The 27,256-nt window shown below is 55.6% G+C and overlaps 1 protein-coding gene across 1 annotated transcript; it reads right to left on the bottom strand.

The window, feature by feature from the left end:
- Window positions 1-853: 853 nt before the first annotated feature.
- Window positions 854-18,369, bottom strand: CTDSP1 (CTD small phosphatase 1). The gene is made up of 7 exons (XM_029067806.2): window positions 18,202-18,369; window positions 10,033-10,181; window positions 6,891-6,992; window positions 6,733-6,789; window positions 4,049-4,141; window positions 3,196-3,381; window positions 854-991 (listed from the first exon to the last, which is right to left on the bottom strand). The coding sequence occupies exons 1-7, from the start codon at window positions 18,266-18,268 to the stop codon at window positions 863-865; spliced, it is 783 nt and encodes a 260-aa protein (XP_028923639.1). The 5' UTR covers window positions 18,269-18,369; the 3' UTR covers window positions 854-862.
- Window positions 18,370-27,256: the final 8,887 nt, after the last annotated feature.

The following is a 27,256-nucleotide window of genomic DNA, read 5'->3' as shown; positions in this document are numbered from 1 at the left end:
CAATGGGCGGATACCAAACCACCCCTGGGGGACCGGAAGAGCCCCCAGCTGGGATAGGAGGCTGGGGGCAGTTTGTCCCACTTAGAAAATGTGTTTTTTGTTTTTTTTAAGAATCCTTCCTGTCGCACCGCCCTAGGCCCGAGCTCTCTCCCCACCCCCCGACCGTCCCGTTCCCTAAAAATCTATATACACACATATACATATTTATATGGCACAGCCCAGCACGGCGATGAACGGGCCACTGATTAAAAAAAAGCCCCAAGGCACCACAGGAGGAGTTGGAGGGGCAACCGGTTAAGGCAGACGGGGCGGGGGGCCCGCGGGAGAGGACGGGAGGCTTGGTCAGCCTGGCGGCTAGCCCCCGTCCTCAAGGCCCGGAGGAGGGAGGGTGGCCCAGACGGGGCCAGACTGAAGGGAGGAGGAGGAGGAAGAGGAGGAGGAGGCACTTCGGGACCTTTGACCCCCCCCCCCAACTCTCCGGGAAGGGGTGGGCCGGGCACGGGGAAGCGTCGACAGAAAGCCCCCGCCCCAGTTTGGCAGTGAGAGGAGGGAACCCGGGCGGGGACGGGACAGCGCGGGCCGCAAGGCTTCCCCGCCCTCCGGCGGCCCCCCGGGGACGGGGGTAAGGCACAGAGTGGAGGCCGGAAGAGAAGCCGGGATCGGGTGTCCCAGTTCCTCCCGGCCCCGAGCTGAGGTCTGGAGGGGCGGGGGCTTTCGGCCGATGGCACAGCATTTAAAAGATTCGTGTAAAAAAAGGGAGGGAGGAGGAGGGAAGTTGGAGGGAGAGGAGAGGGGCATCGAGTGGCCGGGGGGAGGGGGAGGGAGGGTGCCCCCCGCCCCAGCCCCCCCCCCACCCCCCCCACTAGCTGCTAGTCCTTGGCTGGTTGAGCACGGAGTATACGTTGTCCACGTGACTCAGCCGCTCTAAGAACGGCAGGAGGTCGTGGAGCTCCGTGTCGGCCATGTTGTCGAACCACGACGCCACCGGCACCTGGGGAGGAGAACGACGATGGGGGCGCGGAGGTGGCCGGGGCGGGGGCGTTGGGGAGGGGCTCGCGAGGGGCCGAGCACTGCGCTGAGCGGCGCGGGGGCGGATGCGGGACGGTCGGATGGGAGTCCGGCCCTGTCCCATGGCGGCAGCTCACGGGCTAAGGGGAAGAAGGGGAAAGGGGATCAAATAATAATAATAATGTCGGTATCCGTTCAGCGCTTACTACGTGCAGAGCACTGTTCTAAGCGCTGGGATATACGGGGTAATCGGGATGCCCCACGTGGGGCTCACAATCGTAATCCCCGTTTTACAGATGAGGTCACTGAGGCCCAGAGAAGTAAAGCGACTTGCCCACAGTCACCCAGCTGACAAGGGGCAGAGCCGGGATTCGAACCCATGACCTCTGACTCCCCAGCCCGGGCTCTTTAATAATAATAATAATAATGTTGGTATCTGTTAAGCGCTGACTATGTGCAGAGCACTGTTCTGAGCGCTGGGGGAGACACAGGGGAATCGGGTTGTCCCACGTGGGGCTCACAGTTAGTCTTTCCACTGAGCCAAGCTGCTCCCCATTTCGCCGACTGAGGAAGCTGAGTGACGGTAAGGGACTTGGTCGAGGTCATGCGGCAGGCAAGTGGCGGAGTGAGGATCAGAACCCGGGTCCCCCGATTCCCAGGAATGTGTCCACCCACTCTGCAGTACTGTACTCTTTCCACGCACTCAGTACAGTGCTCTGCACATAGTAAGTGCTCAATAAATACCACTGATGGACTGATTTCCCCTAACCACGGGGGGTGAGGGTAAGGTCTGACCTTCCCCCGGTCCAGGTTTTGGGCCCCCTCCTTCCCCACTCCTCTGGACTCAGGACCCAGGGGACCCCGTCCCCAACCCTCCCAGCCCTCCCGGTCCCCTCCAACCCAGCCCGGGACCCCCCCCCACCACTACAGTCCCTCTTGAAGCAATGTGGCTACGGCCCGAGCCTGGAAGTCAGAAGGACCAGAGTTAATAATAATAATAATAATGAAGGTATTTGTTAAGTGCTTACTATGTGCCAAGCACTGTGCTTAACGCCGGGGTAGATACAAGGTTATCGGGTTGCCCTACATGGGGCTCAACGCCTTAATCCCCATTTTACAGATGAGGTAATTGAGGCACGCAGAAGTGAAGCGACTTGCCCAAAGTCGCACAGCTGACAAGGGGCAGAGCCGGGATTAATGATAATGTTGGTATCTGTCAAGCGCTTACTATGTGCAGAGCACTGTTCTAGGCGCTGGGGGAGATCCAGGGTCATCAGGTTGTCCCACGGGAGGCTCACGGTCTTCATCCCCATTTTACAGATGAGGGAACTGAGGCCCAGAGAAGTGAAGCGACTTGCCCACAGTCACACAGCTGCCAAGTGGCAGAGCCGGGATTCGAACCCATGACCTCTGACTCCCAAGCCCGGGCGCTTTCTCCCAAGACACATCGCTCTCCCAGTTAATAATAATAGTTATGGTATTTGTTAAGTGCTTACTATGTGCCAAGCTGTTCTACGCACTGGGGTTGGGGTACAAGGTAATCAGGTTGGCCCAGGTGGGGCTCACGACCTAATCCCCATTTTCCAGATGAGGTCACTGAGGCACAGAGAAGTGAAGTGACTTGCCCAAGGCCACACGGCAGGCAAGCGGCGGAGCCGGGATTAGAACCCAAGTCCTCTGACTCCCAAGCCTGGGCTCTTTCCGCCAAGCCACGCTGCTTTTCATAAAGCAGCAGTTGTCTGCCGGGTGGCCTTGAGCGAGTCACTTCACTTCTCTGGGCCTCGGTGACCTCATCTGGAAAATGGGGACTGTGAGCCCCACGTGGGACGAGGACCGCGCCCATCCCGATTTGCTTGTCTCGACCCCAGCGCTCAGTACAGTGCCCGGCACAGGGTAAGCGCTGAACAAAACAAATACCAGAATTATTATTACGATTATTACTCTCTGCCGTGTGACCTCAGGCAAGTCACTTCGCCTCTCGGTTCTCTCCTCCGTAAAACGTGGATGAAGACTGCGAGCCCCACGTGGGACAGGGACTGTGTCCAACTTGATGATCTTGTATCTTTCCCAGTGCTTAGTACAGTGCCTGGCACGTGGTAAGCGCTTCACCAACATCATCGTCCCCCTGCCCCGCCCGGGCCCCACCCCCAGACCTCCGTGCCCACCCCGCCACGGCCCGGTACCCACGGCGTTGTTGGGGTGGAAGAAATAGGAGGCGGGCGAGTTGTCCAGGATGAGTGTCCGCTCCAGTTCCCGGCCCAGCCGGCTCAGGTCCTTGACGTAGTTCCCTCGGTGGAAGACGCAGGATTCTCGGAAGAGCCGCGCCCGGAAGGCCCCCCACTTGTCCAGCAGGTCGGCCACGGGGTCGGCGTACTGGGGGGAGCGCGGGGGAGGGGGTCACCGGGGCGGGCCGGGGCCGCCCACCGGTCCCAGTGCGTCGGCCACAGTGGTCGGCGTTCCCAGCGGAGGAGGCAGGAACACCCAGAGCTCTCTGGGGCGGCCCACGGGACCAGGACATGGGCCGCGGTGGTCAGTGCGAGCGAGGGGAGGGTGGAGGGGGGACCGGGGTGGGCCGGGGCCACCCACCGGTCCAGCGGGTTGGCCACGGCGGTCAGCACACTGAGGGGAGGGCGGAGGGGTCACCGGGGTCCCTCCAAAAGCCTGGCCACGTTGGTCAACGTACCGAGGGGGGGGGGGGGATCACCGGGGCCGGCTGAGGCCGCCCGTCGGTCCAGCAGGCCACCCACAGTGGTCAGCGTACCGGGGGGGCGGCCGGAGGGGAGACAGGGGCCGGCCGGGGTCCCCCCGGCTCTTCCGCTAGGCCGACCGCAGCGGTCAGCGTACCGGGGGGGCGGCCGGAGGGGAGACCGGGGCCGGCCGGGGTCCCCGCTCTGATCCGAAAGATCGGCCGGGGGGGGTCATCTGAGCGGGGGGCGGGGCCCCAGGGCCGGCTGGGGGCGCCCACCTGGTCAGTACATCAGCCACAGTGGTCGGCATCCCGAGGGGAGGGGGGACAGGTGGGCGGGGGGGTAGGTCTCACCTTGGCCAAACTGGCGGTGAAGAGGACGCACTCAAACATCTGGCTGACCCGCTGCAGGAACTCATCCACAAACGGACGCTTGAGGACGTACACCTGGAGGGGCCGGGCCGGCGGCCCGGGGGCCGGGCCGAGCGGTCAGGGGGCGGGCCTGCTAACTGGACGGTCTCTGTGACACTCGCCACCCCCTCCAGCCCCCTCCCCCGCATCGGTACGGTGCTCTGCTCAGAGGAGGTGCTTGGGAAGCAGGACCCTCTAGACCGCCAGCTCGCCGCGGGCAGGGAACGTATCCGTTCATTCTATTGGACTCTCTCTCAAGCGTTCAGCACAGCGCTCTGCACCCGGGGAAGCAGCGAGGCCTAGCGGATAGAGTTTGGGCCTGAGATAATAATCATAATAATAGTATTTGTTGTTAAGCGCTTACTATTCATTCATTCAATAGTATTTATTGAGCGCTTACTATGTGCAGAGCACTGTACTAAGCGCTTGGGATGAACAAGTCGGCAACGGATAGAGACGGTCCCTGCCGTTTGACGGGCTTACGGTCTAATCGGGGGAGACGGACAGACAAGAATAATAATGTTGGCATTTAAGCGCTTACTATGTGCAGAGCACTGGTCTAAGCGCTGGGGTAGATACCGGGTAATCGGGTCGTCCCACGTGAGGCTCACAGTTAACCCCCATTTTACAGATGAGGTCACCGAGGCGCCGAGAAGTGAAGTGACTTGCCCACAGTCACACAGCTGACAAGTGGCAGAACCGGGATTCGAACCCACGAACTCTGATTCCTAAGCCCGGGGTCTTTCCCCGAGCCTCGCTACTATATGCTAGGTACTGTACTAAGCGCTGGGGTGGATACCAAGTTAAACTCAGTCCCTGTCCCAAGTGGGGCTCCCAGTCTCAATCCCCATTTTCCAGAGGAGCGAACTGAGGCCCAGAGAAGTGAAGTGACTTGCCCAAGGTCACGCAGCAGAAAAGTGAGAGCGGCGGGATGAGAACCCATGACCTTCTGACTCCCAGATGCGGGCTCTACCCACTACCCCACACTGCTTCTGGAAGTCATTCATTCATTCATTCAATAGTATTTATTGAGCGCTTACTATGTGCAGAGCACTGTACTAAGCGCTTGGAATGGACAAGTCGGCAACAGATAGAGACAATCCCTGCCCTTCGACGGGCTTACGGTCTAATCTCTTCCCGGCTCCACCACTTGTCTGCGGTGTGACCTTGGGCAACTCACTTTACTTCTCTCAGTAAGGAAGGAAGCAGCGCGGCTCAATGGAAAGAGCTTCGGAGTTAGAGGTCATGGGTTCGACTCCCGGCTCCGCCACTCGTCAGCTGTGTGACTTTGGGCGAGTCGCCTCGCTTCTCCGAGCCTCGGTTCCCTCATCTGTAAAACGGGGATCAAGACCGTGAGCCCCACGTGGGACAACCTGATCACCTTGTATCCCCCCAGCGCTTAGAACAGTGCTTGGCACATAGTAAGCGCTTAACAAATGCCACCATTATTATTCTCTCAGCCTCAGTTCCCTCATCTGGAAAAAGGGGGTTAAGACTGGGAGCCCCATGTGGGACAGGGACTGGGTCCAGGCTGACTAGCCTGTATCCACCCCAGCGCTTAGAACAGTGCTCGACACAGAGGAAGCTCTTAACCGATATCATCATTATAGTAAGCGCTCAGTAAATACGACTGACTGTTTGGCCTATCGGTGGATTGAGTACGTGACACCAGGTGGGGAGACCAAGCCCAGCCCAGCCCCACTGGGATGTGTCCTTGTGTGTGAGGTGGATGGGGGGGTCTCTGGCCTGATGTCTGTCTCCCCCCTCAATAATAATAATAATAATAATAATGCTATTTGTTAAGTGCTGTGCCAAGCACTGTTCCTAGCACTGGGGTAGATACAAGGTAATCAGATTGTCCCCACTGTACAGATGAGGGAACTGAGGCCCAGAGAATAATAATAATGTTGGTATTTGTTAAGCGCTTACTATGTGCAGAGCACTGTTCTAAGCGCTGGGGGAGATACAGGGTAAGTGAAGTCACCTGCCCAAGGTCACAGAGCAGACGCGTGGCGGAACCGGGATCAGAACCCACGTCTTCTGACTCCCAAGCCCGGCCCCTTGCCACCAAGCCACGCTGCTTCTCTGGGCCGTAAGCTCGCTGTGGGCGGGGAACGCGTCTGTTGTCGTAGTGTCCTCTCCCAGGCGCTTAGCACGGGGCTCTGCACCCAGTAAGCGCTCAGTAAATATGACTGAGTGAATGAACGCCCCCAGGCCCCACTCCCTGGCTCCCCGGACGCCCCCCAACACCCCCAAGCACTGCTGGTTGACGGATCGATCGACAGAGGGAGGGGAGAGCGGGCCACCAAGCCACCCTACCCACCCCCCGCGCCCCTTCCCGGCCCGGCCGAGGGTCCCGGGGCGGGGGGCTGGAGGGGCGGCTGGGGCGGAGGGTCCGGGCTAGCGGGGGGAGGGGGTCTGCCCACCCCCAGCCCCAGGCGGGAGACGCTGAGCGCCGGGACCTGAGCCAAGTAATGGAGAACAGGCCGAACGGCAGGACAGCCTATCCTGGATTACTTGAAACAGGGCCCGGCCACGGGCCGCGGACGGAGTCCGGGGGCGGACGGGACCCCGGAGCCCCCACCGCCCTCCGCCCCTCCGGGGGGCCGGGCCCCCCACCCCCTCACCTGGTGAACGATCCCATCGATCTCCACCGGGATGATGAAGTCGGCGTTGTTCACCGGCTGCGGGAGACAGAGACCCTGAGGTTTTAGGGGCCGGGACCCCCAAGGGGCCGGGGGCGGGGGGTGGGGGAAGGGGGAGAGGGGCCGCCGGGGGTCTTGACCTTGAAGGAGCTGTGCACCAGGGTCTCGTCCAGGTCGATGACCATGCAGATTTTACTGGCGTCCTGACTGCTGGCTTCGGGAAGCAGCTGTTTGCCGCCGGCCTGGAGGGCGGGGGGAGACGAGAGGGTCTCAGAGAGGCCTGCGGGGGGGAGAGGGGGGTCCCCCAAACCAGGAGTCCTCCCCCACCGCACGGCCCCTTCGCTCTCCTCCCACGCACGTTGTGTCCAACCCGAGGACCTCGCATCTCCCGGGCGCTCGGAACGGGGCCCGACACAGAGTAAGCGCCTAGCAAATAATAATAATGGTATTTATTGAGCTCTTACTACGTTCCGGACACTCCGAGAAACCTTCCCTCCTCTCCCCCTTCTGCACCATCCTGACTTGCCCCCTTCATTCATCCTCCCTCCCAGCCCCAAACTACTTGTGCCCTCATCCGTCATTTATCTATTTACGTATATCGATATCGGTCTGCCCCTCTAGGCTGTCAGCTCTTTGCGGGCAGGAATGTGTCCGTTTATTGGGGTACTGTCCTCTCCCAAGCGCTTAGTACAGTGCTTTGCCCACCGTAAAGTAATAGAGAAGAGCGTAGAGAAGCAGCGTGGCTCAGGGGAAAGAGCCCGGGTTTGGGAGTCAGAGGTCGTGGGTTTTAATCCGGGCTCGGCCGCTTGTCAGCTCGGTGACCTTGGGCAAGTCACTTTAACTTCTCTGTGCCTCAGTTCCCTCGTCTGTAAGATGGGGATGAAGACTGTGAGCCCGACAAGGGACAACCTGATGACGCTGTATCTAACCCAGCGCTTAGAACTAGTGCTGGGCACACGCTAAGCGCTTGACAAGTACCAATATTAACATTATTATTATTAAGAGCTCAATAAATGTGACTGAATGAATACAAGGTAATCGGGTTGGACACGGTCCCTGTCCCACATGGGGTTCACCGTCTTCACCCCCATCTTACAGATGAGGGAACTGAGGCACAGTGAAGTGACTTGCCCGAGGTGACACAGCAGACGAGTGGCAGAGCCGGGATTAGAACTCACGACCTTCTGACTCCCGGGCCTGGGCTCTATCCACTATGCCATGCCGCTGCTTCAAATGCCATCATTATCATCATTTTTCCTTATTAATCATAATAATAATAATAATAGTGTTTGTTAAGTGCTTTCTACGTGTGAGGCACCATACTAAGCGTTGCAGCGTGGCTCATCGGAAAGAGCCTGGGCTTGGGAGTCATAGCTCATGGGTTCGAATCCCGGCTCCGCCGCTTGTCAGCTGTGTGACCTTGGGCAAGTCACTTAACTTCTCTGTGCCTCAGTTACCTCATCTGTAAAATGGAGATTAAGATTGTGAGCCTCATGTGGGACAACCCGATGACCCTGTATCTCCCCCAGCGCTTAGAACAGTGCTCTGCACATAGGAAGCGCTTAACAAATATCAACATTAAGGTGATCAGGTTGGACATAGTCCCTTCATACATGGGGCTCACAGTCTTAATCCCCATTGTTCAGGTGAGGTAACTGAGGCCCAGAGAAGGAAAGTGACTTGCCCGAGATCACACAGCAGACGTGGGCAGAGCCGGGATCAGAACCCAGGTCCTTTAGAGTCCCAGACCCCATGCTCTGTCTACTAAGCTCTGCCGCTTCTCTACATCTGCCTCCGCTATTTAACTGCAAGATCCTCCTGGGCAGGGATTTTGTCTCCCAACATTATTGTCCTCTTCCGAGTGCTCCATACAGTGCTCTGCACCCAGTAGACTGGAAGCTCCTTGAGGGGAAAGGTAATAATAATGTCTGTAGTTATTAAGCCCTTACTATGTGCCAAGCACCGTTTTAAGCGCTGGGGGAGATACAAGGTCGTCAGGTTGTCCCACGTGCCCCATTTTCCAGATGAGGGAACTGAGGCCCGGAGAAGTGAAGTGACTTGCTCAAAGTCACGCAGCTGACTGGTGGCGGGGCCGGGATTAGAACCCATCGCCTCTGACTCCCAAACCCGGGCTCTTTCCACTAAGCCCAAGGATCGTTTCTCCTAACGCTACTGTCCCCTCCCAGGTGCTTAACACAGGGCTCCGCACAGTGAGTCATTCAATCGTATTTATGGAGCGCTTTACTGCGCGCAGAACACTGTACTAAGCGCTTGGGAGAGTCCACTATAACAACATAACAGACACATTCCGGGCTCACAACGAGTTTACAGCCCAGAGTAGGTGCTCAACCAAAACTCTCGATGAATTGACAGAGGGAGCACCCAGGCAGTTTAATAATAATAGCCAGGATGGTATTTGTTAAGCGCTTACTATGCGCTAAGCACTAAGCGCTGGGGTAGATAGAAGAGAGAAGCAGCGTGGCTCAGAGGAAAGAGCCCGGGCTAGAGAGTCAGAGGTCATGAGTTCGAATCCCGGCTCTGCCACGTCAGCTATGTGACCGTGGGCAGGTCGCTTCACTTCTCTGGGCCTCAGTGGCCTCATCTGGAAAATGGGGATGAAGACTGTGAGCCTCACGTGGGACAACCTGATGACCCCGTATCTTCCCCGGCGCTTAGAACGGTGCTCGGCACATAGTAAACGCTTAACAAATACCAACATTCTACAAGGTCATCAGGTGGTCCTACGTGGGGTCCACACTCCCATTTTCCAGATGAGGGAACCGAGGCCCAGCGAAGTGAAGAGACTTGCCCAAGGTCAGAGAGGAGGCAACGTGGCGGGGCCGGGATTAGAACCCACGTCCTCCGACGCCCGAGCCCGGGCTCTCGCCGCCAGGCCAGGCTGTTTAGAGAAGCAGCGTGGCACAGTGGAAAGAGCCCGGGCTTAGGAGTCAGAGTCCACGGGTTCGAATCCCGGCTCTGCCGCTTGCCAGCCGTGTGACTTTCGGCAAGTCACTTCACCTCTCTGTGCCTCAGTTACCTCATCTGTAAAATGGGGATTAAAACTGGGAGCCCCACGTGGGACAACCTGATCGCCTTGTATCCACCAGCGCTTAGAACAGTGCTTTGCACAGAGGAAGCGCTTAACAAATACCATTTATTTTTTTTAACGCCCCAAAACTCCTGGCTCAGCCCCCTCCCACCAGACCACCCAGACCCCGTCCATTAAGACCCCGGCCCACCCCCGCCCACCCCCGCCTCTCCCTTTGCTGAGGTCCTTCTCACCTTGGGGACCGTGCCATTCTCCTCCACCAGCAGCGGGGGATTGTTGTTGACGGGGTGGGGGGTATCGGGGTCCTTAGGACACAGGCAGCAGAAGTACTTCCAGATCCTTCTCCTCCGAGGCTTCGTGGAAGGGGCCTGGGTGGGGTCGCCTGGGGTAACAATAATAATAATAATAATGTTGGTATTTGTTAAGCGCTTACTACGTGCAGAGCGCTGTACTAAGCACTGGGGTAGATCAGGTTGTCCCACGTAGAGGTCACGGGTTCAAACCCCAGCTCCGCCTCTTGTCAGCTGTGTGACTTTGGGCAAGTCACTTCACTTCTCTGTGCCTCGGTTCCCTCAGCTGTAAAATGGGGTTTAAGACTGTGAGCCCCACGTGGGACAACCTGATGACCTTGTATCCTTCCCAGCGCTTAGAACGGTGCTCTGTTTGTAAGCGCTTAACAAATGCCATTATCATCATCATCATCCCACGTGAGGCTCACAGTCTTAATCCCCATTTTACAGATGAGGTAACTGAGGCCCAGAGACGTGAAGTGACTTGCCCCCAGTCACACAGCTGCCGAGTGGCAGAGCCGGGATTCGAACCCACGACCTCTGACTTCCAAGCCCATGCTCTTTCCACTGAGCCACGCTGCTTGATGATAATAAGAATTGTGGTGTTCATTAAGCGCTTACTACGTCCTTACTCACTACGTACTGTACGAAGCGCCGGGGTGGATACAGGCAAATCGGGTTGGACGCCACCCCGTCCCACGTGGGGCTGGCAGTCTCCATCCCCATTTTCCAGATGAGGAAACTGAGGCCCAGAGAAGTGAAGTGACTTGCCCAAGGTCACCCAGCAGACAAGTGGCGGAGGCGGGATTAGAACCCCGTTCCTTCTGACTCCCAGGGCCGGGCTTGTAGACGCTACACCATGCTGCTTCTCTAGGGGTTAGAGGGAATAATCAATCTGTCGATCGGTCGTACTTATTGAGCGCTTGCTGTGTGGTCCTAGGGGCTAGAGCCCGGGCCTGGGAGTCAGAAGGACCTAGGTTCTAATCCTGGAGAAACAGTGTGGTTCATTATTATTATTACGGTATTTGTTGAGGTTCTTAGCACTGGGGTAGATACAAGGTCATCAGGTTGTCGTCCCTCGTGGGGCTCACAGTCTTCACCCCCATTTTCCAGACGAGGGAACTGAGGCCCAGAGAAGTGAAGAGGCTTGCCCAAAGTCACACAGCAGACAAGTGGCAGAGCCGGGAAGAGAACCCACGTCCTCTGACTTCCAAGCCCGGCCTCTTTCCAACAACAACAACAATTTCCACTAAATCACGCTGCTTCTCTCTTGGCTTGAGCCTGGGGCCGGGAGTCCGAAGGACCTGGGTTCGCATCCTGGCTCCGCCACTTGTCTGCTGGGTGACCTGGGGGAAGTCCCTTCACTTCTCTGGGCCTCAGTTCCCTCATCTGGAAAATGGGGATGAAGAGTGTGAGCCCCACGTGGGACAGGGCCTGTGTCCAACCTGATTAACTTATATTAACTAATTAATGAATGAATTATGGCATCTGAAAAGCGCTTACTGTGTGCCAGGCACTGTACTAAGCGCCTGGGGTGGATACGAGCATATCGGATTGGACACAGTCCACGTCCCGCGTGGGGCTCACAGTCTCGATCCCCATTTTACAGAAGAGGGAACTGAGGCACAGAGAAGTAAAGTGACTTATCCAAGGTCACGTAGCAGACAAGTGGTGGAGCTGGAATTAGAACCTCTCCCTTCCCATCCCCACAGCACCGTACTCGTCCGCTCAACTGTATATATTTTCGTTACCCTATTTATTTTGTTAATGAATTGTACATCGCCTCGATTCTATTTAGTTGCCATTGTTTTTACGAGATGTTCTTCCCCTCGACGCTGTTTAGTGCCATTGTTCTCGTCTGTCCGTCTCCCCCGATTAGACCGTAAGCCCGTCAAACGGCAGGGACCGTCTCTATCTGTTGCCGACTTGTTCATCCCAAGCGCTTAGTACAGTGCTCTGCACATAGTAAGCGCTCAATAAATACTATTGAATGAATGAATGAATGAACCCATGACCTCCTGACTCCCAGGCCCAGGCTCTAGCCACTACGCCATGCTGCGTCTACGCCAGTGCTTACAGCAGTACTTGGCACATAGTAAACACTGAACAAATATTGTCATTATTATTATTATTAGGTACAACCTTGGGTAAGTCACTTCACCTCTCTGGGCTTCAGTTCCCTCCTCTGTAAAATGGGGATTATGGCTGTGAGCCCTATGATAATAATATTGGTATTTGTTAAGCGCTTACAATGTGCCAAGCGCTGTTCTAAGCCCTGGAGTGGATACAAGGTCATCGGGTTGTCCCACCTGGGGCTCACAGTCTTCATCCCCATTTTCCAGACGAGGTCACTGAGGGCCAGAGAAGCGAAGCGGCTTGCCCAAGGTCACACAGCAGACAAAGTGGCAGTGTCGGAATTAGAACCCACGTCCTCTGACTCCCAGGCCCCGGGCTCTTTCCACTAAGCCACGCCGCTTCTCTACGTGGACAGGGACTGTATCCCACCCAGTGACCTTGCATCTACCCCAGCGCTCAGTACAGCGCCTGGCAGGTAGTGAGCGCTTAACAAACACCACACATATTCATTATTATCATTAAGCACTTGGGAGGGTACAACAGAACAATATTCCATTTAGTTGCCATTGTTTTTAGGAGATGTTCTTCCCCTCGACTCTATTTATCGCCATCGTTCTCGTCTGCCCGTCTCCCCCGATCGGACCGTAAGCCCGTCAAACGGCAGGGACCGTCTCTATCTGTTGCCGACTTGTTCATTCCAAGCGCTTAGTCCAGTGCTCTGCACATAGTAAGCGCTCAATAAGTACTATTGAATGAATGAATGAATAACAGACCCACTCTGCTCACAAGGGCAAGCAGCGCTCAGTTCAGTGCTTGGCACATAGCAAGCGCTTAACAAATATATTATTATTATGAGAGGGCACCTCTTGCCTTCCCACTTTCTGGAAAATCCCCAGTGTCTCTCCCTTCCCCGCACAAGAAGCCCATCAGGATCAGACTGTGAGTCCATCAATGGGCAGGGATTGTCTCTATCTGTTGCCGAACTGTCCATTCCAAGCGCTTTGTCCAGTGCTCTGCACATAGTAAGCGCTCAATAAGTACTATTGAATGAATGAATGAGACCCTCCGAATGCAAGCCGCCTCAGAGGCGCACCAGGCCACGTGATGCAGCTCACCCTGCCTGAACTACAAGTCCCAGCATGCCTCGCGCCCACCCCCCATTGGCTGCCGGGGGGAGGCTGCCCCATTGAACTCTGGGAGTTGAAGTCCAGCAAGCCAAAGGCCCTGCTTCGGGAGGGAAGCGGGTCGGGGGAGAAGGGGATGATGATGATGGTATCTGTCAAGCGCTTACTATGTGCAAAGCACTGTTCTAAGCGCTGGGGGGATACAAGGTCATCAGCAGCGTGGCTCAGTGGAAAGAGTGCGGGCTTGGGAGTCAGAGGTCACGGGTTCTAATGCCGGCTCCGCTGCTAGTCAGCTGTGTGACCTTGGGCAAGTCACTTAACTTCTCTGGGCCTCGGTTACCTCATCTGTCAAATGGGGATTAAAAAAACTGTGAGCCCCGCGTGGGACAACCTGATCACCTTGCACCCCCAGCGCCTAGCACAAAGTAAGCGCTTAATAAATACCACAATTTGTTTCTATCAGGTTATCCCACGTCGGGCTCACAGTTTTAATCCCCATTTTCCAGAGGAGGGAACTTAGGCCCAGAGAAGGGAAGGGACTCTGCCCAAAGTCACACAGCTGACAAGCGGCAGAGCCGGGATTAGTACCCACGACCTCTGACTCCCAAGCCCGGGCTCTTGCCACTGAGCCACGCCGCTTCTCTGCAGCCCCCCATCCCCACCCCAAAGTCACGGCCAATCTTATTAAGCCAGGGTGGGCTCCCCAGGGGCAGGAAAGGATAGGGCGGGGCTGGGGACCACTTTTTAAATTAGTGGTATTTGTTCATTATAATAATAATAATGGGGGTATTTGCGAAGCACGCGTACCTTGGGTCAGGCACTGTTCTAGGTGGATACGAGATAATCGGGTTGGACACAGTCCCTGTCCCATGTCACAGTCTCAATCCCCATTTTACAGACGAGGTCACTGAGGCACAGGGAAGTGAAGTGACTTGCCCAAGGCCACACAGCAGACAAGTGGAGGAGCTGGGATTAGAACCCGTGTCCCCTGACTCCCAAGCCCGGGCTCTAGCCGCTAGGTCATGCTGCTTCCCAGTAAGTTAAGCGCTACGCACCACGTACTGTACTAAACGCTGGGGTAGATACAAGCTCTGGACACAGTGCTCTCAATCAATCAATAGTATACCAGTGCATGCAGAGCAGCACGGCTCGGTGGAAAGAGCACAGGCTTGGGAGTCAGAGGTCATGGGTTCGAATTCCGACTCTGCCACCTGTCAGCTGCGTGACTGTGGGCAAGTCACCTAACTTCTCTGGGCCTCAGTGACCTCATCTGGAAAATGGGGATTAAGACTGTGAGCCTCACGCGGGACAACCTGATGACCCTGTATCTACCCCAGCGCTTAGGACAGTGCTCTGCACATAGTAAGCGCTTAACAGATACCAACATTATTATTATTACTAAGCGTTTGGAGGAGTCCGAGACGACAATATAATAGACACATTCCCTTTACACAGTGAGTCTAGAGGGGAATGTCCCACGTGGAACTCAAAGTCTTAATCCCCACTTTACAGATAAGGGAACTGAGGCCCAGAGTACTGAAATGACTTGCCCAAGGTCACCCAGCAGACGGGTGGCAGAGCCGGAATGAAAACCCGGGTCCTTCTGACTCCCAGGTCCGTGCTCTATCCACTAGGCCACAACGCTTCTCTGATTTCCTGCCGCAGTGCACCGAGCATGGGCCGGGGGTTCTAATCCTCACTCCGCCACTTGTCCGCTGCGTGACCTTGGACAAGTCACTTCACTTGTCTCGGCTTCAGCTACTTCATCTGCAAAATGGGGATGGAGACTGTGAGTCCCATGCGGGACGGGGACCGTATCCAACCTGATTGGCTCGTATCCACCCTGGCGCTTAGTACAGTACCTGGCACACAGTAAGCACTTAAATCCCACAATTCTTGTATGTGCTATTAATAAGGACACGGGCCTTCTGGATCTGCTGGTAATCAATCTGTCGTATTTACTGAGCGCTTACCGTGTGAAGGGTCAAGTGGCATTGGTCAAGTGGGTTCTCCTGGAGTTTCCACCCTCCCACTGGGGCCGGGGTGGGGAAAAAATAACCTCTTATATGCTTACTAATAATAATAATAATAATAATAATTGTGGGATGAGTTAAGCGCTTACTATGTGCCAAGCGCTGGGGTGGATATAAGATGATCGGGTCCCACCTTGGACTCCCAGCGTGGCTTCGTGGACACAGCACAGGCCTAGGAGTCAAAAGGTCCAGACTTCTAATCCTGGCTCCGCCACTTGTCTGCCGTATGACCCTGGGCAAGTCACTTCACTGGGCCTCAGTTCCTTCATCTGCAAAATGGGGATGAAGACCGGGAGCCCCATAAGGGACCGGGACTGTGTCCAACCTCGTAAATTATATCTACCCCGGTGCTTAGAACAGTGCTTGGCACGTAGTAAGGGCTTAACACACACCACGATTATTATTATTGCTAGTTAGGAGGGAGAACAGGGATCGAACCCCCATTTTGCAGACGAGGGAACTGAGGCCCGGAGAAGTAAAGTGACCGGCCCAAGGTCACGCAGCAGCCAGGTGGAAGAGCCGGGTTTAGAACCCGAGTCCGGGCCCTTTAGGCTGCGATACTTTGGCCGATTCTGGTTTGTTTCCGGGGCCTCGGCGGGGTCAAAGTCTGAAACACCAGCTGGGAAGCCGAGAGGGAGGGAGGCGCGCATCACACGTATATGCACACGCGTGCACATACACGAACGTGCACACACCTGCCCTTCCCCCCCCTTCCCCGGGGCAGTCCCAACCCCCCTCCCTTCTCCCTGGAAATTCGTTGTGGGTAGGGAATGTGTGTTTATCGCTTTATTGGACCCTCCCAAGCACTCAGTACAGCGCTCTGCACACGGTAAGCGCTCACTAAATCCGAGGGGCTGACTGGTGTGCAGAGCAACAGGGTCCAGTTGCCCGGGCCCCTCCCGCGGGGGTCCCCGGCCCCTGCCCTGGGGGTGCTCGGAGAGACCCTCCAACAACGGCGAGAACGTTCCAGCGCTTAGTACAGTGTCCAGCGCTTGGTAAGCGCTTAACAAATGCCCCAATTATTATTATTTCAGGATTGAGACCCTCTCTCCCCCCAGTGCCGGGAGCTTGGAGGGGCTTGGGAAAGGCAGGAGACTTCCAAGCCCAGACGCAGGGGAAGGTGACCACGGAAGTCCGGGCAATCCCGGTCCCCGCCCCCTGACCTCAGGGGGACCCCAACTTCTTCCCGGGGTATCCGCGGCCACAAAGGGGGCGCGGGACCCTTCGTGCGGGAGGGGGCAGAGAGATCCCGGAATTCCCGGATTCCCCGTGCGTGTCTATCCCCCCGTGGCGGGCAGTGTGGCGATGGCGGGCCGGGCTCCGGAATGAGGGGTACGGCCGGGGGGCCGGTCTCTCGAGGGGGGGAAGGACGGTCTTTTCGGCTCCATCTTTGCTGGGGGGCACGATCGCCTGGGTCCTCGGGCCATCCCCGCCCCCTGGGTGCACTGGACCACCCGGCGAATCGCTGTCCTGCTCTGTACCTCAGTTTCCCACCCAACACAAGCCGGGGGGGAAGAAGGGGAAGTGAAAGGAAGGGACGGGGTGACCTCCCCCCTCAACCCCGGTCACTCAACTCCTTCCCGGGGAGCGACCCCCCCACACACATCCCGGGATCACGACCCCGATCTGACCCCCTTCCCCCAACTCCAGAGGGGGTGGACCCGGATTCCAGAGGACGGAGAAAGGAAGGAATCCGGAGCCAGCCCCCTCCTCTTTCCTTGGGCCTCAGTTTCCCCAAGAAAAGGAGGAGGAGGAGACCTTTCCCCACGTGGGTTTCAACTCCCTGGCAGGTGCTTGGGGAAGCGACCCCCTACCCACCCCCTGGAGCAGGAAAGCCCGGAAAGGGGGATCTGAGAAGTGTCACCTCTAACACCCCCTCCTCTTTCCTTGAGCCTCAGTTTCCCCATGGAAGGGAGGAGATGTGAGTTTCAACTCCCTGACAAGGGTTTTGAGCCCCTTAGGGTGGGGGAGCGACCCCCTGGAGCAGGGAAGCGTCACCTCTAACGCCCCCTTCTCTTTCCTCGGGCCTCAGTTTCTCCATGGAAAGGAGCAGACCCTTCCCCACGAGAGTTTCAACTCCCTGACAAGTGCTTTGAGACTCCTGGGGTGGGGAAGCGACACCCCTCCACACCCCCTAGGAGCAGGAAAACGCCCCCTCCTCTTTCCTTGGGCCTTGGTTTCCCCATGAAGAGGAGGAGACCCTTTCCCAGGTGAGTTTCAACTCCCCAAGTCCTCTGAGACCCCTGGGGGGGAAAAAACGAAGCCCTGGAGCAGGGACGCATCACCTCTAACGCCCCCTCCTCTTTCCTCGGGCCTCGGTTTCCCCATGAAGAGGAGGAGACCCTTTCCCAGGTGAGTTTCAACTCCCCAAGTCCTCTGAGACCCCCGGGGGGTGGAGCGGCGACGCCCCGGAGCAGGGAAGCGTCACCTCTAACGCCCCCTCCTCTTTCCTCGGGCCTCAGTTTCCCACGTGAGTTCCAACTCCCCGACAAGTCCTCCGAGACCCTTGGGGGGGGAGAAGCGACGCCCCGGAGCAGGGAAGCTTCACCTCTAACGCCCCCTCCTCTTTCCTCGGGCCTCAGTTTCCCCATGAAGAGAAGAAGACCCTTTCCCAGGTGAGTTTCAACTCCCCAAGTCCTCTGAGACCCCCGGGGGGTGGAGCGGCGACGCCCCGGAGCAGGGAAGCGTCACCTCTAACGCCCCCTCCTCTTTCCCCGGGCCTCAGTTTCCCCACGTGAGCTCCAACACCCCGACCGGTCCTGCGAGCCCCCGGGGCTGGAGAAGCGACGCCCTCCCCACCCCCTGGAGCAGAGACTCCGGGAAAGGGGGCTCCGGGACGCGTCACCTCGATGCCCCCCTCCCCGGCCGCCCCTTCCTACCTTTCCCCCGCAAGGGGCTTCGCACCTCCTCCCTGCTGAGTTGGGTGATGACGGCCGAGCCGTCCATGGGGGCCTCCGGGGCCCCCGGGCCCTCGCCCCCCCAGCTCGGCCCGGCCTCCGGGGTCCGGAGTGCGAGGGGAGGAGGGAGAGGGGGAGGGGGGGAGAAAAAAGGGGGGGACGACAAGGGGGTCCCCGGAAAATCCGGAGGGGGGAAGGGGGGGAAAAGAAAAAAAAAAGGCCGGAGGGAGGGAGAGCGAGGGGGGGAAGGGAGGGGGCGCGGAGGAAACTTTGTTACAACATGGAGTTTCCTCCCCGCGAGGCGGATACAAACATGGAACCCGCCGCCGTTTCAAGGCTCCCCCTTAAAAGGGCGATGGCCCCGGCCCCTGGGCCTCCGCGGCTTCGCCCTCCCCGATCGGACCCGCCGCTCAACGAATCGTTCCCGAAAATGACTTTTCCTGTCAACGGCAAAAACCGAGGGGCCGAAGAAGCGCGGCCCACGCTACGGGAATGATGACGATTAGACTGGAAGCCCGTCGAAGGGCCGGGATGGTCTCTATCTGTTACCCATTTGTCCATTCCGAGCGCTTAGTCCAGTGCTCTGCACCTAGTGAGCGCTCGATGAATACTAGTGAATGAATGAATGAATGAATGATGGCCTTCGTTTTTGCTGTCTGTCTCCCCCCTCCTAATAATAATAATAATGTGGGGATTTGTGGAGCGCTTACTAGGTGCAGAGCACTGTTCTAAGCGTTGGGGGACCGTAAGCCCGTCAAACGGCAGGGCCCGTCTCCATCTGTTGCCGACTTGTTCATTCCAAGCGCTTAGTACAGTGCTCTGCACCTAGTAAGCGCTCAATAAATACTGTTGAATGAATGGATACAGGGTAATAATAATAATAATAATAATGTGGGTATCTGTTAAGCGCTTACTAGGTGCAGAGCACTGTTCTAAGCGCTGGGGGAGACACAGGGGAATCAGGTTGTCCCACGTGGGGCTCCCGGTCTTCATCCCCATTTTACAGATGAGGGAACTGAGGCACAGAGAAGTGAAGTGACTTGCCCACAGTCACGCAGCTGACAAGTGTGCTCTGCACATAGTAAGCGCTCAATAGATAATATTGAATGAATGAATGAATGAATGATGGCCTTCGTTTTTGCTGTCTGTCTCCCCCCTTCTAATAATAATAATGTTGGGATTTGTTAAGCGCTTACTAGGTATTCCCCTGGAGATCCCCCAGCGCTTAGAACAGTGCTCTGCACATAGTAAGCGCTTAACAAATACCAACGTTATTATTATTATTATTATTATTATTACAAGGTGATCAGGGGGTCCCACGTGGAGCTCATGGTCTTCAGCCCCATTTGACAGATGAGGGAACTGAGGCCCGGAGAAGTTAAGTGACTTGCCCAAAGTCACACAACAGACAAGCAGAGGAGTGCAGAGCACCAGACTAAGCACCTACATCTCACCCCCTTTGCTGGTCTCCACCCCAGCGCTTAGTACAATGCCTGATCTTCAGCCCCATTTGACAGATGAGGGAACTGAGGATCGGAGAAGTGAAGTGACTTGCCCAAAGTCACACAGCAGACAAGCGGAGTGCAGAGCACCGGTCTAAGCGCCTGCACCCCACCCCCTTTGCTCGTCTTCACCCCAGCGCTCAGTACAGTGCCTGGCACGTCGGAAGCGTGCAATACCATCGTTAGTACCGTTGGCTGCTGTGTGACCTTGGGCAAGTCGCTTCACTTCTCTGGGCCTCCGTGACCTCATCTGGAAAATGGGGGTGGAGACGGTGAGCCCCAGATGGGACAGGGATTGGGTCCAACCCGATTTGCTCGTGTCCACCCAGCGTTTAGTACAGTACCTGACACTTCGGAAGCGTGCAATACCATCATTAGTACTGTTGGCTGCTGTGTGACCTTAAGCAAGTCGTTTCACTTCTCTGGGCCTCCGTGACCTCCTCTGGAAAATGGGGATGGAGACGGTGAACCCCAAGTGGGACAGGGACTGTGTCCAATTCGATTTGCTCATATTCACCTCATCGTTTAGTACAGTGCCGGGTGTACAGTAAGCGCTTCACAAATAACATCGTTATTATTACTGGTAGAGGACAAAAAACAGATACGTTCCCTGCCCTCAAGGAGCTCGCATAGCAGGGCTTCTTTCTAGTCTCTGTCCCAGACTGGTGTTGGGCCTCAGTTTACCCGTGGAGTCCGAGACAACAGCTGGATGTGAGCTCCTGCTGATGGAGAGAAAGTCCGTCAGCGTGGACTTTAAAGCCCTCAATCAACTTGCCCCCTCCTACCTCACCTAGTTTTCTTTCTACAACCCAGCCCGCACATTTCACAGCGTGGCTCAGTGGAAAGAGCCCGGGTTTGGTGGCTCAGAGGAAAGAGCCCAGGTTTGGGAGTCAGAGATCATGGGTTCGAATCCCGGCTCTGCCACTTGTCAGCTGTGTGACTGTGGGCAAGTCACTTCACTTCTCTGGGCCTCAGTTCCCTCATCTGGAAAATGGGGATTAAGACTGTGAGCCTCTCGTGGGACTATCTGATTACCCTGTATCTACCCCAGCGCTTAGAACGGTGCTCGGCACGTAGTGAGCGCTTAACAAATGCCAACGAATGCCAACATTATTTCACTCCTCTAATGCCAGTGTACTCACTGTGCCCCAGTGTCGTCTATCGCGCCGCCGACCTCTCGCTCCCTCCTCATATCCCACGGATAATGACTCTTTTCCACCTTCAAAGCCTTCCTGAAGGCCCATCTCCTCCAAGAAGCCTTCCCTGACTAAGCCCCGCTTTTCCTCATCTCCCACTCCCTTCTGCGTCACCCTGACTCGCTCCCTTTCTTCATCCCCCCTCCCATCCCCACGCCGCTTATATCCAGATCCGTCATTTCTTTATTTCTACTCGTGTCCGTCTCCCCCTCTAGATTGCAAGCTCGCTGTGGGCAGTGAATGTGTCTGTTTATTGTTCTATTGTCCTCTCCCCAGCGAGCGCTTAGTACAGTGGTCTGCAAACAGTGAGTGCTCAGTAAATACGATTGAATGAATGAATGAATTATTGAATGAGATCGGTCCCGGGGCCCCTCACTGGGCTTGCTTGGGGTCCCAGCTTTTATTATTATTATTAATAATGTTGGTATTTGTTAAGCACTTACTATGTGCAGAGCACTGATCTAAGGACTGGGGTAGATACAGGGTAATCAAGTCGTCCCACGAGGGGATCACAGTCTTAATCCCCATTTTACAGATGAGGTCACTGAGGCCCAGAGAAGTGAAGTGACTTGCCCACAGTCACCCAGCTGACAAGGGGCAGAGCCGGGAGTCGAACCCATGACCTCTGACTCCGAAGCCCAGGCTCTTTCCACTGAGCCCCGCTGATTCAAGGTAATCAGATTGGACACAGTCCCTGTCCCACATCTTCATCCCCACTTTACAGATGAGGTCATGGAGGCCCAGAGAAGCGAAGTGACTTACTCAAGGTCACACAGCAGACAGGTGGCGGAGCCGGGATTAGAACCCACGTCCTCTGACTCCCAAGCCCGGGCTGTTGCCATAGGCCACGCTGTGAAGCGTTCTAATGTGGTGTTCCCATCCCGGGGTGTGGAGGCGGATTGAAGCCCCGAGGCTGGAGGGTCCACCGGGCAGAGCGGCATCCATCCTGCCCGGCAAAGGGAAGAGAGGGCGCAGCCCCCTCTCCGCAAAAAGGCGTCTCTTAGACAACCTCCCCTTTGGGCACCTTTCCCTGCCCTCTTGGGTGGCGGGGCCCTGACCCCCTCGGGGTCTCCCCATCAGTCGGCCTGGGCGGGGCGGGGGGGGGTCCCCAAAGTCTAGGACCGCACAGCCCCCTCCCCAGCGGTCTCTCTCTCAGGCTGGGTAATGATGATGCTATTTGGTAAGCGCTTACTGTGTGCCAAGCCCTGTTCTGAGCGCTGTAATAATAATAATAGTGAATAATTGTAGCATTTAAGGGCTTACTATGTGCCAAGCACTGTTTTAAGTGCTGAGGTAGATACAAGCTAATCAGGTGGACTCGGTCTCTTGTCCCACATGGGACTCACAGTCTTCATCCCCATTTTCCAGATGAGGGAACTGAGGCCCAGAGAATAATAATAATGAATAATTGTGGTATTTGTTAAGAGCTTACCATGTCCCTATGCGCTGGGGGAGATCCACGTTAATTACGTTGGACGCGGTCCCTGTCCCACATGGGGCTCCCAGTCTTCATCCACATTTTACAGATGAGGGAACTGAGAGAGACAGAGAATTGACCCAAAGTCACCCTGCCCAGCTCCGTCTAATAATAATAATAATAATATTAATAACGATGGTATTTGTTAAGTGCTTACTATGTGCCAAGCACTGTTCTAAGCTCCGGGGTAGATACAAGGTCATCAGGCTGTCGCACGTGGGGTTCACACTTTTAATCCCCATTTTCCAGGTGAGGTAACTGAGGCACAGAGAAATGAAGTGACTTGCCCAGAGTCACACAGCTGACAAGTGGCGGAGCCGGGATTAGGACCCACGACCTCTGACTCCCAAGCCCGGCCTCTTTCCCTGTCCTGATCCACCCAGCCCTGCCCAGCTGGTGGAGCCGGGATTAGAACCCAGGTCCTCCGGTCCCCAAGCCTGGGCTCTTTCCATTAGGCCACACTGCTTTCCAGGGTGGTTGGGGGGTGGGGGTCCTTGGGGTAGGAAGAAGGGCTGGGCAAGGATTAGGGGCAGAAGCCTGGTGTGCCCTAGAGGTGCGGTCCAGAGAGGGGCTTTATTCGTAAGGGGCAGAGGGCGGGGTTGTATTCACTCATTCATTCATTCATTCATTCATATTTATTGAGCGCTTACTATGTGCAAAACACTGTACTAAGCGCTTGGAATGTACAAATCAGCAACAGATAGAGACAGTCCCTGCCCACTGACGGGCTTACGGTCTAATCGGGGAGACAGACGGACAAAAACAATAGCAATAAATAGAATCAAGGGGATGTACATTCATTCATTCCATTGTATTTATTGAGCACTTACTGTGTGCAGACCACTGTCCTAAGCGCTGGGAAGAGTACAATACAGCAGTAAACAGACACATTCCCTGCCCACGACGAGCTTACAGTCTAAAGGGGGAGACCGACATTCATCTTGTCTTGTCTTATGCCGTCGAGTCGTTTCCGACCCATAGCGACACCGGGACATTAATAGAAATAAACAAATGAAAGATATAGACATAAGTGCTGTGGGGCCGGGAGGGGGATGAATGTGTCTGTTTATTGTTATATTGGACTCTCCCTGGCCCTTAACACAGTGCTCTGCACACAGTAAGCGCTCCATAAGTTGAAGCCGCATGACGTAGTGGATAGAGCCCGGGCTTAGGATTCAGAAGATCTTGGGTTCTAATCCTGGCTCTGCCACTTGTCTGCTGTGTGACCTTGGACAAGTCGCTTCACTGCTCTGTGTGCCTCGGTTCCCTCCTCTGTAAAATGGGGATGGAGACTGGGAGCCCCACGTGGAACGGGGACTGTGTCCACCCTGATTTGCTTGTATCTACCGCAGAGCATAGAACAGTGCTTGACACAGGGTAAACGCTTCACAAATACCCTCATTATCAATCAATATGATTGAATGAATGAAAAAAAGAGCAAATCAGGGCGATGCAGAAGGGAATGGGAGACGAGGAAAAGTAAGGTTTAGTCTGGGAAGGCCTCTTGGAGGAGGTGGGCCTTCAATAAGGCTTTGAAGAGGGGGGAGAGTCCTTTTCTGTGGGATTTGAAGAGGGAGGGCGTCCCGGGCCGGAGGCAGGACGGGGGTGAGGGGTCGGCGGTGAGATCGACGAGATGGAGGCCCGGTGAGAAGGTTGGCATTAGAAGAGCGAAGTGTGCGGGCTGGGTTGGAGTAGGAGAGTAGCGACGTGAGGTAGGAGGGGGCGAGGGGATGGACGACTTTAAAACTAATGGTGAGGAGTTTCAGCTTTTGCAGCGTGGGGTCGGAAGGATCTTTGGCTCTGGGTCACTTCCCGCCTGGCCAGCAGCCATGGCTTCTACCTTTCCCTTCCTCCCCTCTCGGTGTCCCCGCTTCTTGCACTTCGACGCTCATTTGTTTGCCCAGAACCATCCACTTTCAGCACGTTCCGTCCCGGCACAAACCCGCACACTGCGGCTCCTCCTGCCAGCTGGGTCGCTGGAGCCATAGAAGCAGCGTGGCCTAACGGCTAGAGCCCGGCGGGCCTGGGAGTCAGAAGGATGTGGGTTCTAATCCTGACTCTCCAACCTGTCTGCTGGGTGGCCTTGGACAAGTCACTTCTCTTCTCTGGGCCTCAGTTACCTCATCTGTAAAGGGGGGGGACTAAGACTGGGAGCCCTATGTGGGACAGGGGCTATGCCCAACCCAATTTGCTTCTACCCACCCCAGCACTTAGTACAGTGCCTGGTACATAGTAAGCGCTTAACAAATACCATCATTATTATTATTATTATTACTTGCCTGCTGCATGACCCTGGGCAGCTCATTTCACTTCTTTGTGGCTCCATTCCCTCATCTGTAAAATGGGGATTAAGGCTGTGAGCCCCATGAGAGGCAGGGACTGTGTCCAAGCCTCATATCTTGTATTTTCTCCAACTCTTAGAACAGTGACTGGCACATAGTAAGTGCTTAACAAACATCACAATTATTATTATTATTATTAGTCCGCAGTTCGACGATGGTGGAGTGTTCCCGGTTATGTTCATTCAATCATATTTACTGAGCGCTTTTTGTGTGCAGAGCATTGTACCTCCCCCGTCATTCTCTGCTGGGGGCTGCCTCTAGGACTCACGTCCCGGAAGGCCACGGAAGGAAAGACTGTACCCCTCTCGACTGTAAGCTCGTTGTGGGCAGGGAATGTGTCTCCTGGGCCCCCTCCAATCTGGCTTCCATAAAAATAATAATAATAATTATGGTATTTGTTAAGCGCTTACTATGTGTAGAACACTGTTCTAAGCACTGGGGTAGATACAGGGTAATCAGATTGTCCCACGTGGGGCTCACATTTTTTAATCCCCATTTCTACAGATGAGGTAACTGAGGCACAGAGAAGTTAAGTGACTTGCCTAAGATCACACAGCAGCCCCCTTCGCTCCATGGAAACCGCCCTCTCAGAGGTCACCAATGACCTCCTTCTTGACAAACCCAAGGGCTCCTACTCCGTCCTGATCCTCCGCGACCTCTCACCTGCCTTTGACCCTGTGGACCGTCCCCTTCTCCTCAACACGTTATCCAACCTTGGCTTCACGGACCCCATCCTCTCCTGCTTCTCCTCTTCTCTCTCTGGCCGGTCATTCTCGGTCTCCTTCGCGGGCTCCTCCTCTGCCTCCCACCCCCTAACCTTGGGGGTCCCTCAAGGGTCAGTTCTGGTCCCCTTCTAGTCTCCATCTACACTCACTCCCTTGGAGAACTCATTCGCTCCCACGGCTTCAACTACTATCTAAGAGGACCATTTCCAACTCTCCATCTCCTTCCCTGATCTCTCTCCCTCTCTCCAGGCTCATATCTCCTCCTGCCTTCAAGACATCTCTACTCGAATGTCCTCCCGTCACCTCAAATTTAACATGTCCAAAACCGACCTCCTCATCTCCCCTCCCAAACCTTGTCCTCTCCCGGACTTTCCCGTCGCTGTAGACGGCTCCACCGTCCTTCCCGTCTCACGAGCCCTTAACCTCGGCGTCATGGCTCAGTGGAAAGAGCACGGGCTTTGGAGTCAGAGGTCACCGGTTCAAATCCCAGATCTGCCACTTGCCAGCTGTGTGACTGTGGGCAAGGCACTTCACTTCTCTGTGCCTCAGTTACCGCATCTGTAAAATGGGGATTAAGACTGTGAGCCCCACGTGGGACAACCTGTTTCCCTTGTGTCTACCTCAGCGCTTAGAACAGTGCTCTGCACACAGTAAGCGCTTCACAAATACTAACATTATTATCTTTGACTCCGCACTCTCATTCACCCCACACATCCAATCTGCCACCAAATCCACCTTCACAACATCGCTCATTCCCCTCCAGCCAAACGGCTATCACATTCATTCAGTCCCTCATCCTATCCCGCCTGGATGACTGCGTCAGCCTCCTTTCTGACCTCCCAACTTCCTGCCTCTCCCCACTCCAGTCCATACTTCACTCCGCCGCCCGGATTGTCTTTCTACAGAAACGTTCGAGGCACGTTACCCCCGTCCCCGGTGATCTCCAGTGGTTGCCCATCCACCTCAAGCAAAAACTCATCACCGTTGGCTTTAAAGCTCTCCACCACCTTGCCCCCTCCTCCCTCACCTCCCTTCTCTCCTTCTCCATCGCAGCCCGCACGCTCCGCTCCTCTGCTGCCGCTCACCTCCTCGTTGGGCCTCCTTCTCGTCTGTCCCGCCGTCGACCCCCGGGCCACGTCCTCCCGCTGTCCCGGAACGCCCTCCCTACTCAATCCCACAGACAATTTCTCTCCCCATCTTCAAAACCTTACTGAAGGCCCATCTCCTCCAAGAGGCCTTCCCGGACTAAGCCCCGCTCTTCCTTATCTCCCTCTCTTCCACATCACCCTGACTCACTCCCTTTGCTCTTCTCCCCACTACCCACCCCAAGCACTTATGTATATATCTGTAATTTACCGTAAACCCGTCAAAAGGCAGGGACTGTCTCTATCTGCTACCAGTTTGTACATTCCAAGCACTTAGTACAGTGCTCGGCACATAGTAAGCGCTCAATAAATACTATTGAATGAATTTATTTATTATTGCTGTCTGTTTACTTATACTGGTGTCTGTCTCACCCTCTCTAGACTGTGAGCTCACTGTGGGCAGGGACTGTCTCTCTTTATTGTTGTATCGTACTTTCCCAAACACTTACTACAGAGTTTTGCACACGGTAAGCACTCAATTAATACGATTGAATGAGTGAATGAAAATTGTACTCTCCCAAGCACTTAGTCCAGTGCTCTGCACACAGTAAGCGCTCCACAAATATGACTGAACGAATGGAGCTCAGAAGTATAAATCGCCATTTTACAGGGGAGGTAACTGAGTCCCAGAGAAGTGAAGTGACCTGCCC

Source organism: Ornithorhynchus anatinus, chromosome 1, assembly GCF_004115215.2.
Source record: "Ornithorhynchus anatinus isolate Pmale09 chromosome 1, mOrnAna1.pri.v4, whole genome shotgun sequence".
Taxonomy (NCBI): domain Eukaryota; kingdom Metazoa; phylum Chordata; class Mammalia; order Monotremata; family Ornithorhynchidae; genus Ornithorhynchus; species Ornithorhynchus anatinus.
This window is presented reverse-complemented; position numbering and strand designations above follow the sequence as displayed.